Source organism: Heterocephalus glaber, unplaced genomic scaffold, assembly GCF_053883595.1.
Source record: "Heterocephalus glaber isolate CG9 unplaced genomic scaffold, H.glaber_assembly_v1.0 deba00001463, whole genome shotgun sequence".
In the NCBI taxonomy this organism is placed as follows: domain Eukaryota; kingdom Metazoa; phylum Chordata; class Mammalia; order Rodentia; family Bathyergidae; genus Heterocephalus; species Heterocephalus glaber.
Window position 1 is genome coordinate 8,400,149 of NW_028258310.1, and position 18,092 is coordinate 8,418,240.

The 18,092-nt window shown below is 38.6% G+C and overlaps 1 protein-coding gene across 1 annotated transcript in view; it reads left to right on the forward strand.

Annotated features, from left to right (window-relative positions):
- Positions 1–1,536: 1,536 nt before the first annotated feature.
- Chsy3 (chondroitin sulfate synthase 3) overlaps positions 1,537–18,092 on the forward strand; it is a 275,320-nt gene continuing 258,764 nt past the window's right edge. Inside the window, exons 1-2 of the mRNA XM_004854437.3 lie at positions 1,537–2,444; positions 4,922–5,205. Of these exons, the coding sequence (XP_004854494.1) occupies positions 1,643–2,444; positions 4,922–5,205 (1,086 nt within the window). The 5' untranslated portion in view covers positions 1,537–1,642. The remainder of the gene's footprint in view (positions 2,445–4,921; positions 5,206–18,092) is intronic.

The following is an 18,092-nucleotide window of genomic DNA, read 5'->3' on the forward strand; positions in this document are numbered from 1 at the left end:
CCTGCTGGATCCAGCCCTTCTGTCCAATGCCATTCAATACCACCTCTTGGAGTTTGATGTAGAAAGCAGAAGACTGAAATGTGAACAGGAGGAAAAGATTTGGGATGCCAGTTGTACCCCAAACTACACTTAGATGCACAACCTTTAAATGAATTTTTTAAAAGTCCTCTCCTTCAAAATGCCACCCTTGAGTTTATTTTTCTTCACAAAGCAACCAACTCGAAACTATTTTGTCCAATACAATTTAACTTTTCTGAGATTCTGTTGATGAAAAATTCCTTCCCTCATTTGAAATGCAAAATGTGTAGAGCCATTGCCTTAGAATACATTTTGTAGACAAGAATAAAAACTATCTTGTTTTCTTTTCTGATTAAGTTCTCTGAGATAAGAATGTTCTCAATTTGGATGGGATGGAATGGACCCTATGCATTTGCTCACATTTAGCCATCATCGCACAGTCAGACCGAGAGCTATTCAAGATTGAAAGTAGAACATGGTTCTTACCTCTAGGGACCCAGCACCAGAAAAAGAGTTGAGGAGGCCCGTTAGGCAGCCCCACCTTTCCCAACTCAACAGGTGAAGAACACCAGGTTTTTATCTTTTGAGGGAAGCCAGCTTCCCTTACCTCACCTCCCCCAGCCTTTCAGAAAAGGCATTTCCAGCCTCTAGGATTTTCTTAGAGACCCCAAGCTACAGTGACATTTGGTGAACACTGGGGAGGGGGATGAAAGATGCAGGTAAGAACAGGGAAGGAGGTGGGACAGACTACTGACTTTCAGAAGTGAGCGGGACAAGGAATGGAAAGAATGCACCGAGTGGCAGGGCGAGTTTAACGGGAAAAGGATGGAAACCGCTTAAGTGACCTCAGGACGCCCTGGGCCGGAACAAAACGGGGAAGGGTCACGCCGGGACCAGACCAGCTGTGCTGGGTTAGGAGGGTCCGGAGTGGGTCGATCGCGCTTGCTGGGGTCTCTGGGGATCGGAGGACCTCAGTGGAGCCGCGGTCGCGCAGGGGCGGGACGGGAACTGGGCGGGGAGTTGGAGCGGGGGAGGGAGGGACAGGGCAGGGGTCGGCCCTGGGAGCCGGAGGCCGCCCAAGCGGCGGCCTTTCCTTCCGGAGAGAGGCCGGCTCGGACTCCGCGCGGACGGGGGAGCCCCGCGGGCCGCGCTCCCCGGCTGGCCGCGGCGCTCGAGGCTCCTCCTTCGGGCCGGTCGAAGCCGGCGGCGGGGAGAGGGGGCGGGAGCGAGGGCGGGAGCTCAGAGGAGGGCGGAGGGAGGCGTGCCAGTGACAGGGTGGCAGCCGAGGAGCGGACGCCGCCGCCGCTGCTCCTCCTCTTCACCCTGCAGCTCCTCTCGCTGCCGCCGCCGCTTCCACAGCCGCTGCCGGGAGAAGTTTCATTCCCGACCCTCGCACGGAGCCCGGCCCGGAGCGCAGCGGGAGCTCGGCGGGTAGCTGCACCGGGCAGGCGAGGCGCGGCGCGGCGAGCGCCCCGACCGACCCCGAGCCGGCGTCGCGCCTGGGCGTCTGGGCGGCGGGCTGTGGCCGGGGCTGGGGGCTCGGGGCGGAGGAGGGCCAGGGGTCAACCCGGGGATCCGAGGCAGCTCCGAGACCGCCCGGCGAGCGTCCGCCCCGAGCACTGCGATGGCCGTGCGCTCTCGCCGCCCGTGGATGAGCGTGGCGCTGGGACTGGTGCTGGGCTTCACCGCCGCGTCCTGGCTCATCGCCCCCCGGGTGGCCGAGCTGAGCGAGAGGAAGCGACGCGGCTCCAGCCTGTGTTCCTACTACGGCCGTTCCGCCGCTGGCCCCGGCGCGCAGCAGCCGCTCCCCCAGCTCCAGTCCCGGCCGCGGCAGGAGCAGTCGCCATTCCCCGCGCGCCAGGAGCTCCAGGGTCAGCCGCTGCCCGAGGAGGCGCCCGGAGTTACCAGTTTTCGGAGCAGTCCCTGGCAGCAGCCACCTCCGCTGCAGCAGCGGCGGCGAAGATGGGAGTCCGAGGGCGCGACGGGGCTTCCTGGCGCCCCAGCGGCCGAAGGCGAACCCGAGGAGGAGGATGGGGGCGCGGCTGCCCAGCGGAGAGGTGGCCGGCCCGGGAGTAGCCACAATGGCAGCGGGGACGGGGGCGCCACCGCCGCGAGCGCCCGACCTCGAGACTTCCTGTACGTGGGGGTGATGACCGCGAAGAAGTACCTGGGCAGCCGCGCGCTGGCGGCGCAGCGGACCTGGGCGCGCTTCATCCCTGGCCGCGTGGAGTTCTTTTCCAGTGAGCAGTCCCCCAACGCCGGGCCCGGCCAGCCCCCGCCGCCCGTGCCTGTCATCGCGCTGCCGGGGGTGGATGACTCCTACCCTCCTCAGAAAAAATCCTTCATGATGATCAAGTATATGCACGACCATTACCTGGACAAGTACGAGTGGTTCATGCGAGCCGACGACGATGTCTACATCAAAGGTGACCTCCCAGCGCCTGCTGTCCCACCTGCCCACCCCAACTCTTTTTTCTGCCACCAGCCCCAGCCCCTGCCCAGCCCCTGCCCAGCTCCTGGCCAGCCCTTCCTCTGCTCCTCTGCGGACACGTGCTCCGCGCGCCCGCAGCCCGGGCCGACCCCACCCCTTGCATCCGCCCACCTCTGTTCGCCAGCCCTCTTCTTCTACAGCCTGGACCCTCCTCGTACCTGCCCAGCTTTACTCGCCTTGCTCACTCTCGCTGCTCTCCTTTCCCCCTAGAGCGTGCCCTGCTCTTTACCCCGAAGGATAGGTGAGGAAAAGGGTCTCAGAGCTGAACGAAAAACCATTCCCATTCTGACCTCTTCTACAAGCCCTGAGTGGTAGCCCTTTCTCAAATCGGTCCAAAGGGGCGTGTCCCCGGTAGAGGGAGAGGAGAAGCTGGTTAGAGCCGGTCTGGAGATACATTGTTCCGGCTTTATTCCTCCGGTGTTTTGTCTCAGCGGTTCTACCACGGTTTCCGAGCTGTTGGAACTGAGGAGTCATTTTCGCTGCCCTAGACCCTTCCCTGCTCATTGCCTTTCCTTTTGCCTAACTTGTCACACACTGGGAATCGTTGCGCATCCCAGCAACTCTGGCACGCTTCTCCTTCCACCCACCACAGTGCTGCAGCGAGCCGCCCTCCAGCCCTGCCACGCCTCAGTACACCCCCTGAGGGGATGGGTGAATTGTTAGGTGGGAAAGGTCCTGGAGGCCCTGGAGCTCCAAGCTGTAAGAGCACACACTACTATCGGATCCTTTCCAGGGTATCTCGGTGGCTGTAGCAGCGACAGGCAGAGGCTGGGAGTCCTTCCCAGAGCCATATGCAGCCACAGCGCGAGAAAACTTTGCCAGTTTTAAAGGAGGCGCGGTCCTTTACCCAGAGTATGGGCAGCTCTGCCAAGAGAATTTTTAAACTCATTGGATAGAAATTTCTTAGAGGAAATAGTAAATCTTTCTAGTCCAGACAGTTGTGGAGATGGGGAGGGATGCAAAGAACAAACAAGCTTGTACAGAAGAGGCTTTCTCTGTGCTTTCCGCATTTCCTAGCATCTCGGTCAAGGAGGCAGCCCTGCCTTAGTTTGTGCCTCTCTACTTGTAGCCTCACTGGCTTCTCCTGCTCCAGGTAGGATCTTTCGTGAGGTGCCAGGAGAAACCGACAACTCAATGGGCCCATTTTGGCACAAGTTCCTAACAGCGTGTTATAAATAGAAATTTCTTCAATGTAATTTGGGAGGAGGAATCATTGTAGTCTTTGTTGGGATAGGAAATAGTGATAACTGGACACGAAAATAAAGAATGCTGTCTTAGGATTGTATTTCTGAAACATGCTGTCAGGTTTAATTCAGAGAAAACTGCTTCTTTCAAAAGTGTCATGTCGCTTGAGTTAATTTTACTTTCTTTTTTATGCTTGTGGTAGTTACACTACCAGGGAATAAACCCTTTGTCTTATGTGTCACATTAAAATCAGAAAGGTTACCTGGCAGAAGTGCCGCACTTGGCAGAGAATTTCTAGAATGCATGAGCAGCACCTGCTTAGGTCGTTTGTTTTCATGCTTTGGAAGACTGTCCTTCAGAATGTGAAATGCTCTATTCTTCCAATTCCTATTAAGAATGAAATCCACTTTGCATTAAGAACCCTATACTGCTCAGGTGAAACTCACTGAAATCCAGGGGAGAGGCATGAGACCAAGCTAATGACTGCGGATGCCCTGCTCCTCAAAAATGATAGGCAGGATGCTGACTGGGAAGGTGAAGGTGACTCTCCTTATTCTGAAGTATCACTTAGTAAAAGACAAATGCTTTGAAGGCATTTTAGCTACACAGTTTTATTTTCAAATTATTTTTCCTGATGAACTTCCGACTCTAAGCGGCACCAGTCACACTCTTTTGTTTCTAGCGAACGTTTATTTTTTCTGAAATGATACTTTCTCAAGTTAAATTTCAAGATACATTTCATTGAGACATTTTCCAAAAATGTATGAGTCACATATAATTGAAGTTTTAGTCTATGACAAAACATATAAGTGACTCAACTATCAGGAAAAAATTAATTATTGGATATCAACATCTGTTCAAACCATATTAAGTATCAATACTTAATATTATTTTACACTTCTGTAATTTTTTGTTATTGCAAATGTAGAAACCTGTCCTTATTCTCCTCACCGTTATTTCATCTTTTACTGAAAAACATGATCATTAGATTTCCTACAGTTTCCACTGATGTTAGCCAAAAGTGGATAAAATGTTATTAAGATTTAATTATCAACTATAAATTAATATTTTTAACATAATAGGATATTATGAGAAGCTTTTCTTCTTTTCAGTTGTGTGGTATAAAATGTACAATGAGTTTAAAGACAATGTTTGAAGTTCTGGCTTCTACCTTGTACATTTTAAATGATTATGAAATAAAAGTAATCCTTGCCTTTCTCTTTGTAGGTGATAAGTTAGAAGAATTTCTTAGATCCCTGAACAGCAGCAAGCCTCTGTACCTGGGGCAGACGGGCCTGGGGAACATTGAAGAACTGGGGAAGCTGGGGCTGGAGCCTGGAGAGAACTTCTGTATGGGGGGACCCGGCATGATCTTCAGTCGAGAAGTTCTCAGGAGAATGGTGCCGCATATCAGCGAATGCCTCCGAGAGATGTACACAACTCACGAGGATGTGGAAGTAGGAAGATGTGTTCGCCGTTTTGGTGGGACTCAGTGTGTCTGGTCTTATGAGGTAAGCCTTGAGCTGTGAGGACAATGTTCAGGTAATACAGGTGCCTGCCATTTCATGACCGGGGGCAGTGATTTTGTTTATTCTGTCTGCGTTTTTGCTTAGAAATGATAGTAGTAGCTTTTTATGGGCAGAAGGATGATGGTGGGAGACACCTTTCTCATTAGAGGTAAATCTGGTCTAAGGCTCTGGTGTTTGCATGACCTTTAACTGAGAGCACTGGCCCAGACAGGTGGTCGCATCTCTGGGGCTACTGCTTCCTTGGTTTGCTTTGCTGGTGTTCTTTAATTTATATCTATATCCATGTTCTGTCTCTAACAAGAGGATTGATTTTATTTTATTTAACTGTATTTAACACAGTACTACTGTGTTGCCACTTTTATTTATTTATTGGTTTTATATATATATAGGTTATATATAAATATATATATGACATCTATTGTGTTCAAATAGCTCAAATATGAAGTTTCATTGAAGATTTTCAAAGGGAAAGTTTAACATATTTTTTTTTTACCAAGAAATGTTTTATTTTTCTTGCAGTAGCTTTGTTAATTGCACAAAATCATGTTTTGTTTTTGCCATTTAAACATTATCACACAATCCTCTTCTGAAAGACAAATGTTCATTAAAAACAAAGCAAAAATAAAAATTCACAACCTTAATCACCTAGATTTGTCATTTAAAGGCTTAAAGGAAAAAAGGGGCTTTCTTACAAGCTTTTTCACTAGTGTCACATTTTCTCCTTAAAAGGGAAGGATTTCAAAAAAACAAAGGTGAAATAGCTTAAACAAATGCTCATAAAAAGAAACTTTACAGAATCGTCAACAATATTAAGACAACAATGACTAACCGGTTTCATTACCAGTTTAACATATTTTTAAAAGCATAGGAAAGTTAACTAAGAATATATCACTTACAGGTTTATTCACAATATCTTAACCACACTATTTGATAATTTGTTGGACATCTAAAATTTGTTGAATGTCTAAAACGCATGTGGAAAAATGTTCTGAAAGTGTTATTTAAATGCTCAGTATTTTAATTGGTTCCCTAAACTTTGTTTATGCCTATCCTTTGCCAATTTCTGAACACCAGACATTATTTAAAGCATTTGAGTTATAATTTGTTATGATACTGCGGTAATTAGTTTTATGAGGTACTCTGGGATTTTTTTCCTTTGGAAATTGATTTTGAAATGAAATAGAATTTTACTTAAATATATTTAATTTCCAAAAAGATAATCTTAGTAAAAAGTTGATTTAACATTTAAGTTGCATATTACAGTTTTTAGTATATATATTTTTTCAGGTATTTGGGTTGCTACTCAGTGCATACCTTTGTAAATTAATTTTAATTCATTTGCTTACTTTTTCGAATATTTTATGTCACTTATACAGTAGAATTTTTCTATGAAAATATGTCCTCTGTGAAGTTGCTATACCTCACAGTAACACAATTTCATTTATTTTTCTTGTAGAAGTATAATGCCACTTTAATTAATTGTGCTTTTATAGGCATTTTGGTAATTATTCTACATGGAAGTATTTTCTATACTTACTACAGAATAAGAAAATTATTGATAACTAGTTATTTCCAGTATATTTTATGTAAATTAAAATGATTAAATATCTAATTTCTTTTGACAATAAAATAATAAATTTTCTTTTACAAAACTATTCTACAACAATGCTTTAGAATAAAAATTGACATAAAACATTATAATTTAAAGATAGATAATTTAGATTAATCTAAGTGTTTAAAGATTTCTCTCTCATGTATAATAATCTGAACTATAAAATAAATATTTAATGCAGAAAACACATTCAACTATTTTTGTTTACATGAAACTATTTTACAAATATTTACTCTGAATGGATGCTAAAAACCTAATTTGTAACTGAAAATAAAGATTATCATAATGTATTATACTAGCATCATTTGCAAAGTTTTAAACAAATTATACATATGCTTAAATGTCCCTCCCTCCAAGTTTCCACTGATTCTGCTGTGAAGGTCAGGCATTCATCTACTGGTTTATAGATTCATCTTCCAAGACAGTAAAATATGTTCAAGTGACCAGCCAGCTCCAACACTGATTTAATATTTTACTTATAATGTAGGCTAGAGTGATTGCTTAGCATGGTGAGGCCCTGGTTCTAAGCCCACACACAATAAGTTAAAATAAAATAATCAAAGAAGAATATAAGCATTTGTTTTATTTTAAGGGAAGATCTTTATAGTAATGGATTTCAAAAAAAAAAAAGAAACAAGAGACTAAGTTTTAACAGATTGTAACTTAGTGAGCACAATATTTTCAGTAAGTTTTTAGAAAACATTTAAATTTAGACTGACGCTTGTTCATATTTCTTAATATGGTAGCAAATTTTATTACTAACAGATGTAATAAAACACAATTGTTAATAAAATTACTAAAGTTAAATGTACAGAGAAATTATATCTAAGTCTGTGTCTGTGTTTCCTGGAACATTTGAGTAGGTAGACTGGACATGACCGACTTGGGTCAGTTGAGTAAACTAGGGTGTGACCTGCATAGGTTTTATCTCAACCTCTAGTTTGGATTTTAGGTAAGCTGAAATAGTGTTCATATATATTATTATTCATATTATATAGCAAGACCAATCTATTCCACTTTGGGTTGGCATTTTCCACATAGGTGAAATTTCACATTTGGCAATAGAAAAAGCTATGATATTAATCATTCATTGTATTTCCATATTTCTTTGAAAAGAACTCTCTGGGATAGAATTGTCTTAAAATTTTAAATATCATTTATCTGTATCTTTAGTAGATGTTGGGATTCTACGAAGCATTTCCTTCGAATAGAAATCCTTTGAGAACCCTGTAACAGAAACATGTCCGTGTTTTTTGAGTTTGAATGGATGAAACATTCTCCATAGAATGTTTGTTACCTTTAAAAATTTGTGAGTAGGCTTACAGACCTTATAGCAAAAGAGGTGTACAAATTATTAAAGTATATAGATTTTATCATTTTTGTTGAAGATAAGTTACACTTTTATAAAACCTAGGAATCTTTTAAATTAAAATCTACCTTCTCTGTGTTTTATGTATCAATGAGAATATATTGTGAAAAAGGGAGAGAGAAAAAAAGACAGGCAAGTGAGGAAGGGACTTGGACATGTGAGCCACTATTTTAGCACTTATTAGCTTCATTGTCTTTTGCAAGTTGCTTGTTAAGCATTGTTTAATTCAACTGAAAGTTGATATTGTAACAGTGACTACCTCATAAATTTCAGAAAAGATTAAATGAAATGCTGCAATAACCCATGGTGCAGTGTCTTTAATATAGTATTTAGTACAAAGTAAACTGTTCAAATATACTAATTATTATTGTCCTAATCCTGGAAAGATTGTGTACTAATATATACCTTGAGTTCATAGATCTTACTTAGTTATTGGTTATGGTGATTCACTTGTATCAAAAGGGTCAAACTAAAAATAAATTTTCAGTTAGAGATTCATAGTTTGTTTACTTGTGGCAAAGAATAAGAAATCATTATGTTTCACATTTTAGAAATACAAAGAATCCAACACTGGTAAAACTTACTATGAACCATGCATGTCTGTTTTTAAAAATGCATTACAAATATTTGCTTCAATCTGTGCACATTATATTAAATTACTGGTTCTTGAGATTGTGTGAAAAATTACATTTAATAATTCATTATTTAATATGCATAATTAAAGAATCTCAAACATGTCACAGTATATCTAAATAAAGAAAAAGTATTAGTATATAGATTTCTAGATTCTAGTATATTCATTTCTAGATTCCAGAACAATGGCTCGCTTTTCTGAGTTTTTCTTGCATCCTTGGTAGGAAAGGATGTCAGTAGCTTTGCACACAGTAGTCAACTCAAAAGAACACCCAGAAGTTTGTCTTCCCAGGCAATTAGAACCTCTTGCTGTTCCTCAGGGATTTGAGACAATGATGTGTAATTTCAACTCTTCAGGACAATAAAGTCCTGGGGATCTAGGCAAATACATCTTGCCTGTTGGTCTATTGCTCTGTTTCTCTCTGACTTCTATTTTTTTCTCTTTTCTTGTGCCTTTAATGATACCTAAAATGAATTACCCATGCATTTTGGTATGTACTTCATTAGGTTCTCAGTTAATTAAAGTGTTCATGACAGGCCAGCCCTAGTATCCTAACATCACAGTCTGTTGTACCCAGACCACGTTAGGGCCCCAAATGGCTTGACCTCTTCTGAGGAAAGGCAGAATGGGAGCATTGTAGAGTTAGAATTGAGATTCTCCATTCCCCACCTGGGATTGAGCTATCCAGTTTTTAAGTCCATATGGGAGATGTTGATAATCAATAGACTGCACAGGTTACTGCTATTATACTGATATACCCCAAATTTGTAAGGAAAGATTACTAACTGAAGCACGTTCATGAAAAGAAAGCATTGCATTTTATTCTCTGAGTCATAGGATTTATTCATGTCTCTTATTGGCTAAGATCACATTTTTGGTTGAATTCTATCTTAGTTACTGTTTTTCTAGAGCTGCAGTCTGGCGGCTTGGGAGCTGCATATGGTTATCAGATATTGTTTGGCACACGTAGTGTTTTAACTTTTTTGTTTTTGATTTTTGATCCTTTAGCAGAGACAAGCAGTCTTCAGTTTCCTTCATATCCTATTGTACATCAAACTTTCCTTGCATATTTATTTTAACTGTCTGCCTTAGGCAGACACAAAAATTAGATTTTTTTTTGAGCCAGATAATCCTCATGTTGCAAATTTTATGAAAATTTCCTCTGTAAAATGAAGTGACTTTCCAGTAAGAACAAAAGGTACATTTTAAATATTTTAATTTATAAAAGAATTAATATTTTTCAAATTTGGCCATTAAATTTATGTATCATATAGTTACATTTTATTGTAAATTTGTTTTTAGTAAATAACAAATTGTTTCCCACTATTCAGAATGTTTGTATATTCAGTTCCAATTTGTATATTAGCACAACTGAGAATTTTGCTGTTTATTTTGATCAAGATCACTTATATTCAAGCATTAAAATAATGTTAATTCTGATGGTTTCCTTCCTTGTGCATTTTGTATTTCACTGTCAGAGGATCATTTTGATTTAAATGTGTATTTTCCCTTTTTGTGTTTGTAGTAAAATAGAGCTAAAGAATATAATTTTTTTATTTAATTCAACTAAATGTTATTTTTTTAAAAATCCCAGGTTCTCTGTTGGTAAAAATTTCTCTGTGGTTTTACAAAATCATTTCCTGTGACTAAACATATTTTTATTCTACTCCTTAAAGAGTTAACTTCCCACCACTGTCTCTTGTCTTCGGTCTTGGCCCATTGAAGGTTATATTTGTTTCAGTACATTCCATTTTCAGAAAAGAACATATATTGAGATTGTTTCCTTCGGCTTTTAAGTAATGTCACAGACCCATACCATAAGTAATTAGACTGTACCTAAGTTCTATATAATATATCTGTTAAGGCTACAATATCTATATCATTTTTATAGGACTGTTGCACATGATTCTTAGCTTCTTCCTATTTGCGAACTTTCCTCTTTTCTAATTGCTTTATTAATGTGGTTTGTGCCCCCAAAGTATATTAATATATCAGGTAAATTATAAGACTAAGGCTTTGATTTAAATTTCAGTCTTTCAGAAGATCGTTTTGTGATTTGACTCAGTCACAATTTGATTTTTAACTTCACTAAAAGCAACGAGCTCTCACACCTACTCTTTCTACCCCCATCCCACTTGTCAGATGAAATCATCCTGGATTGATTTTATGAAATTTCTTTGCTGCTACATGTTTCTGCATTGTACAAAATAAAATTACCCTCTAAGTTAATGGAAAAGCACAGTAGAGTTTCAACATATTTTGTAGTGTTAGCTAGCTCATTTTTACTGGTAACCGATGCCTTATCACCTCAATTATAATGATCTATGTCTTTCAAGAAGATGATTTCCAACAGTTCTAAAATTAAGTTTGAAAGATACCACCACACAATTTAAAATAAACTCCATGATAGCATACACATTCACATTACTTTAGAAATTGCATATTTTCCTTTTGTATTAGATCACAAATATGCCTGAAAAATTAGACATTTTGTTTAACAAACTTTATTAGAATTAGAAAAAATCAGTGCCTGCCTGAATCATAATAGTCTTTGATATTATTAAGTAATAAGAAAAACCTAAGTAAAATGAAACATTAAGGCATTGCCTTTCCTTGAAATTCTCGTGTTCTCTTTGTTGTTGTTGTTGTTGTACCGGGGATCAAACTCGGGACCTTGTGCTTGCAAGGCAGGTGCCGGAACCACTGAGCTAAATCCCCAGCCCTTCGTTTTCTCTTTATCTGTTGTCCTAACCACTGAACAACACTCTAGCTGAGTCTTACCCATATGGAAATCCGTTTGAGTTATGATATGTATTTAAAGTTGCTCTTTTAAAGGTGTTGGGCACGCATCATGCAATAAGTACAAGTTTTTACATTAACTGAATGAAAATATAATTTTTAAAAAACTTAACAGGCAGGGCTGGGGATTTAGCTCAGTGGCACCGTGCCTGCCTTGGAAGCGCAAGGTCCTGAGTTTGATCCCTGGTACAAAAAAAAAAAAACCAAAAAACTCAGAAAACAAAGAAACAAAACTTAACAGGCACTATTTTAGAGCTAATAGTTCTTAATTTTTTGAGATTCCAAAATCTTTATTTACTGTTTATAATTTTGAAAGCTCTGTCTTTCATTCTTGGATTGACTTTAAGTCAATTGCATCTAAGCTTTATATTATCCCTTTTGCTTTCATTCATTTTTATTGTAAAGCTATTTTCATTTATTTTTTATTGTAAAGCTTTTGATTTATAGCTAATTATTTCTATCTCCCCAAGAGGTGGTTTAAATGAATGTTATTAAAAAATAATAGATAATAAAATTGTATCAAAATGTGACAAAATCAGAGCAAAATGAAAATGTACAGAAAAATGTAACAAAGGCATAACAGATAAGATTGGACTCCTGTTTTCTTAACATTAAACAGAACCTTCACATATCAAACCTAATGAAAATCTTTCCTGTGGAACAAAAGAGGGTTCTATGTATCAGATAGATGTAGCACCACATCTATAATGAGTAGAAAAACTCAGTTCATTTGGATGTTTCTATGACTTAACGTAAGTCAGTACTACAACACAGAAGGGCAAATCTGCAGAAGGGATTCAATGTGGAGGCACACCATTGTTTGGTACATTGCTTGATTTTATTTTAAAAGTTAGAATACTCTTCAGAGAACACTCCATGGCTAGCACTGTTGGGTAACAAGAATTTTGAATTACATATGTTCATTCTGTAGTGAGAACCTGAAGTGCAGCTAATGTGTTGGTGGTGAGGGGCAGATCTATGATTGCACTTTGCTGAACCAGGGGAAGGTAAAGTTACTAGGTACAGGTGGAGAAACCCTACTGGAACAAAGAGAGATGGACATCCCAACTTGGGAGCACAGAGGAGGTCCAGGAGAATTCCAAACAGCTTGCCTAGTGTTTCAAATGTGGGTACATAGATATTGATGAACTTTTAGAAATGTCGGTTTACTTTTATAAACAGTAATTTAATTTTATGATAAAATTTACATGAACAAGTTAAAATATAAAATATCAACATTTTAATTACGAGTATGCTTTGGTAATCTAATACTTTATTATATAGAAATAAGTTGTGTGAAGTACAGATATTTAATGAAATAAATTCAATGCTCTGCCTTAGAATTGAGTCATCTCACGTCTTCCATAGCTGTCTGATTGCATTTACTGGAACATATCTGTGGAGCCCTTTCTATAAGCACTGAACTAAACACAGGCCTCCCTTGTCCTCATGGAGTGCTTGGGGAGAGGAGTCAGGCTTCTAACCCATCTCTTGCATTTAGGTTTGATATAGAGTTGGGTTCTCGTCCTAGATATACCTCTAAATTCTTATTTTTAGACGAAATCAGGCACATTTAGGGTGGTATGGCCGTAGATTAAATTTTTCTTTAAAACAAATCATTCTAAATCATGAAAGCTCTGGTTGAGTCTAACAGTAGTCTGAGAACTGGGATTAAATTATCCTCATTTCAGTTTTCCTGGTTACTTTAGTTAGCTTCTCTTTCTCTTTTTGTACTACTATCCCTTGAAGACAAAAATAGACATTTTAGTAATTTTGATGCATCATAATATATTTTATTCCTGTTGTATATGAGGAATCACAAGGATATTATCTTTTGAGTAGCTCTGGAGCTAAGCTCTCTGGTTTAAAGTCTCATTCACTAGCTGTATTGCTTTAGACAAGTTATTTAGCAGATCTGTGCCACAATTTCCTCACCTACTCCATGGACTTAATAGTACTTACTTCATGGAAAGATTGTGAAGATTAAATGAGTCAGTGTACATAGCAGCATTCATAGCACTGACCAGCAGTGTTAAGTATTCTACAATTGTTGGCTATTTTTGTAGAAACAGAATGGCATAAAATATTGCCAAAGTTAAAGAGCCATTGTGAGGAATAAAAAGGCTGATAGACTGGAAGCCCTGGAATACCACATGGCAAAAAATAAACCATGTGTAAGTGTTAACTGTAATTAATATTTTTATAATTATAATTTTATATTCTCCCCCCTTATAGGAATGGGGAAATGTTTAATGGAAAAGATTTAATTTTTATTTTTCTTTGCCATATGTGCTTCCCTAGTAGGGAAGGTGTTGAATCAGTGATTCTTAATGCTTACAGCACAGTGTAATCCCCTGGGGAACGTTGAAGAAATTCTGATGTTGGATCCAGGCTCTGAGGCATTATATCAGCATCGCAGGTGATGCCTGCAGCATGAAAATTGTTTAAAATTTCCTAAGTAACTTTAATGTGACTCTTGGGTTTAGATCACTCCATGTTTTTAAATTAGTTTTTTATATTTATATTTAATTTTTAAATTATTTCTTTAAAATTGTTTGCTTTGTGTTCCACCTGGGGATTCCTAGGACAGTAATCAGCATTTCTGTATTTCTGCTGTTATCTGCTACTCATTTATTCCAAAAAGCTAGTCACTACACTTTAAGACAATGAATATAGAATCACCACTCACAGCTTTATGCTTTCTTATGGTCTAATTTTTACATTTTAAGTGTCATTTTATTTTTAAAAAATTCAAAGTGGATTTGAAAATATTCTTAGACTTTTATTTTTATTTATTGAAAACATAAGGTATGATAGCTGTTTTTATTACATTTGCATAATGCATAGTAAAAGTTCTTAAAGCACAGGCCGAATGTTTTTATTGCTTTGATTGCTCTAATATGGACTTGTTGAATTGGAATTCTTAAAAGATCAGAGTATTTTGTTTGGTTACTTGCAGAAATTATGATGTTTTAAACTTTTATGTTTATGCTTATTTGTTTATTTGTTTGTATTTTTATTTTTGGAGTACTTGGAATTGAACCCAGGGCTTTCACACTGAGCTACATCCACAACCCTTTTAAATTTTTATTGTTTTGAGTCAGAGTTTCACTGAGTAGCTAATGTTGTCCAGGTTGGGGTCAAACTTGTGATCCTCCTGCCTCAGTCTCTCAGAGGGCTGGGATTACAGGCCTGTGCCACCACGCCTGGATGGCTTTTTACATTAAAAAAGTGAAACCTTCAACAAGTAGCGTTGATTTTATCCAGTTATTGTCATTAAGTATTTCCATGCCCACTGCTGTAGCTAACTGCTGTACTGGAGAAAATTGCAGGATACCCAAAGGGAAGTAATGCCCAAAGAGAACTGGAAAATGGAGTGATTTTTTTTTTTAAACTTCAAGTAATGTATGGGGATGTTGCCAGGTGAAGGACACAGGGGCAGGTGGAACTGGAAGAACAGTGTGACAGAATAGTATATTTGACCCAAGCATACCTGGATGGAAGAGAAATGAGGAATAAAAGCTGTCCCTAAAATCCAGTCATGAAAGGATTAGTTACTGTGCTCAAGGTTTAGATTGTTTGCTGTAGATCGGTGATTCTCAGAATCACTTGGGGTGATCTATTAGTCTAGAGGAAAACCCATGCATAGAATTGTAAAAACTCTTGTAGGTGTTTCTAATGAGAAATTAAGATGGAAAATCTGTTGTTTAGATAATAGGAAGCTTTGAAGAATTTTGATTAGGTGAGCATCATGATCAGATTACCTCTTAATGTTTCTAACAGGGAATGAAGCATTGGAAGCCCTCATGCTTAGGAATACATGACAGCTCTTGTCCCACACCCCCAGTGAAAGATGAGTCTTGATAAACAAGAGGGATGAGAAGATGGACTGAAGAACTAGTAAGGAGAGAAAAGTGACAGGGCTAATGGTAGGTCAGAGATGTTGGAGTAGAATCGGGGAAATTTAAGGTGACACCTACGTTTTGGGCTTGGATGGTAATATTGCAAGGTAAGTTACATAGAAGAATAAGTTTGGGTTATTGGTATGTTTCAGGAATTGGTAGAGGGTAAGAATTTCTATTTTGTCTATATTAAATCTCATTGATTATTCATCTATTCAACAAATAACTTATTGATCATCTTATTCTCCAGGCATTCTTCCAAGTATTGGAGTTTCAGCAGTCAAAAATATAGACAAATGTCCCTATTTTATTTTCTAGACTTGGAAAGAAAATAAATAAAGATTGGAAGGTTCAGGAATGCATGGCAGTGGGCGTGTAGTCAAATAGGTTAGTTAAGTGGACTTACTGAGACAATGATATCGAGCCATGTAGATACCTGAGGGAGAACATTTCCACGCAAGGAACAGTAAGCGGGCAAACCCTAGGGAAATACAATAGCCAAAGCTAGCAGGACGACAAAGGGAACAGGGACTGGGAAAGTAGGAAATGTGAGACCGAGGAATGGGGGCATATGACTTGTATGGCTTTGCAACTTTTTATAACAACTTTTTAGTAGAAAAGTGAGGCCCATGTAGCTTGAACAACTTTCCTGGATTAGGCTACCAGGATGCTGATTCACTGTATTATCATACTACATATATGCATTTTTTTCTAAGCAAACTTGACTCATAGTTCAAGCAGTTATTGTTTAATATTAACTTAAAAATCATTTCACAAATGGGCCAGTGGCACCTGCCTCTAGTCCCAGCCACTTTGGAGACTCTGGGAAGATCACTTGATTCTGAAGGTTGCAGACCAATCTGGGCAACAAAGTGAAACCTCCATCTAAAAAAAAAGTTAAACAAAATAAATCATATCACAGCCATGGAATGACAGTTTAAGTTTTTGAAAATTTGATTTTAAAAATTGGTCATTTAAAAAATTATTTAAAAATTATTTAAAATGCAAGTTGTATTTAGTGATTTGAAGCAGTAATATTATTAAATGGTTCAAAAACATAAAATTGTATAGTGAAAAATCTTTCAATTTCTGTCTGCATTTGCCTCTAGAGCTCCTCCTCCCACTAAGACTTTTAAATATATTTCCACACTTTCTTTTGGATATCAGGCAACTTATTTGTGTGAGTTACTCTTCTGTTAGTGCAGTGGTATATCAGGACTTGTTGTTAATTGATTTGTGGTGGTATTATGAGTACTAAAAACTACAAATATCAAACAAATTGATTTGGCTGGAAAGCATAGCAAGTCATAAGGCTAGCTACCCCAATAAATTCTAGCTTGCACATCCATTACCAAATGAATAAGGAATATTGGGACAAAATTTTTATATAAAAACATATAGAGTACAAAATTTGACAAGTTTCAAAGCAATGAAGTACCAAGGAATAACTGTACGAGCTTTGTTCTTTTCAAACAATTTTAATACTATTTATTTCACTGAAGAGTATGGCCTCAGTGTGCATCCATTTAGCTATAAATGTCTCTAGTTTCTCATTCTTCATGGCTTAGTAGTATTCCATTTTATTTAAAAAACACATTTTCTTTATCCAGTCTCCAGTTGATGGGCAATTGGGCTGTTTCCAAGTTTTAACTATTACAAACTGTGCTTCTGTAAACATGGGTGGAATACTGAATAGTTTCTCTGGTCTGAGAAACAGAAGGTGTAAATAAGGATCAAAATTTATAATAAATAATGTGAAATAGGAAGAAAATGTCCAAAGGTGAAGAAGGGGAATTGGGAGAGGTAGGGGAAAGGAAAGAAGGGAAAGGAATAAATGTGAGAAAAGGAAAAACTGAAAACAAAGTCTTTGTAAATAGGGAAGTGTAGAGGGGTTGCAGGGAGGGCAGGGGAATGGGGAAAAAAATAAGAACCAAGATATAGCATGTAAAGGTACCAGTTCCCAATGATGAATGTCATCATATTGTATACCTAAAATGTACCAATAAAATAAAAACTTTAAAAAACATTTTTAATGCTGCCTAGAATTTCCAAATAACTGAATTATTATTTTCAGAGAAGTGCATTTATTTCTGGGAGAGTAAAAAAGAAAATGGACTGCACAACCTTCCCAAATCAATATGTTAATTCCCACTTTTATCAGACTACTAAATTTTGTTCAAAAAATAATTAGCCCTCCTTAATATGTCTTATTCATTTATTCTAGATTTGTCCAGTACTTCCTAGAAATGATATTTTGCTAGGCTTTGGGACAGATGAATTCTCTGTACTTCTGGAACTTACAGTCTTATACAGGGAAATATACAGTAAATAAATAAATATGATGTCTTTTCTGTGAAACTGCAATTTTCTAGTTATGAGCAGAGAGTTCTGTTTTTTGTCTTAAGTTTTTGGGTTCTTCTACTACTTGAAGCAAGATAATCAGACTAATTACTTAGTCTATAAATTAATCACCCTTCATTTCCTATTCATATAGCTGCTTAAATTAAGATTCATGTGATTCTACTGTGCTTTAAAATATGGCATTTCTCATAT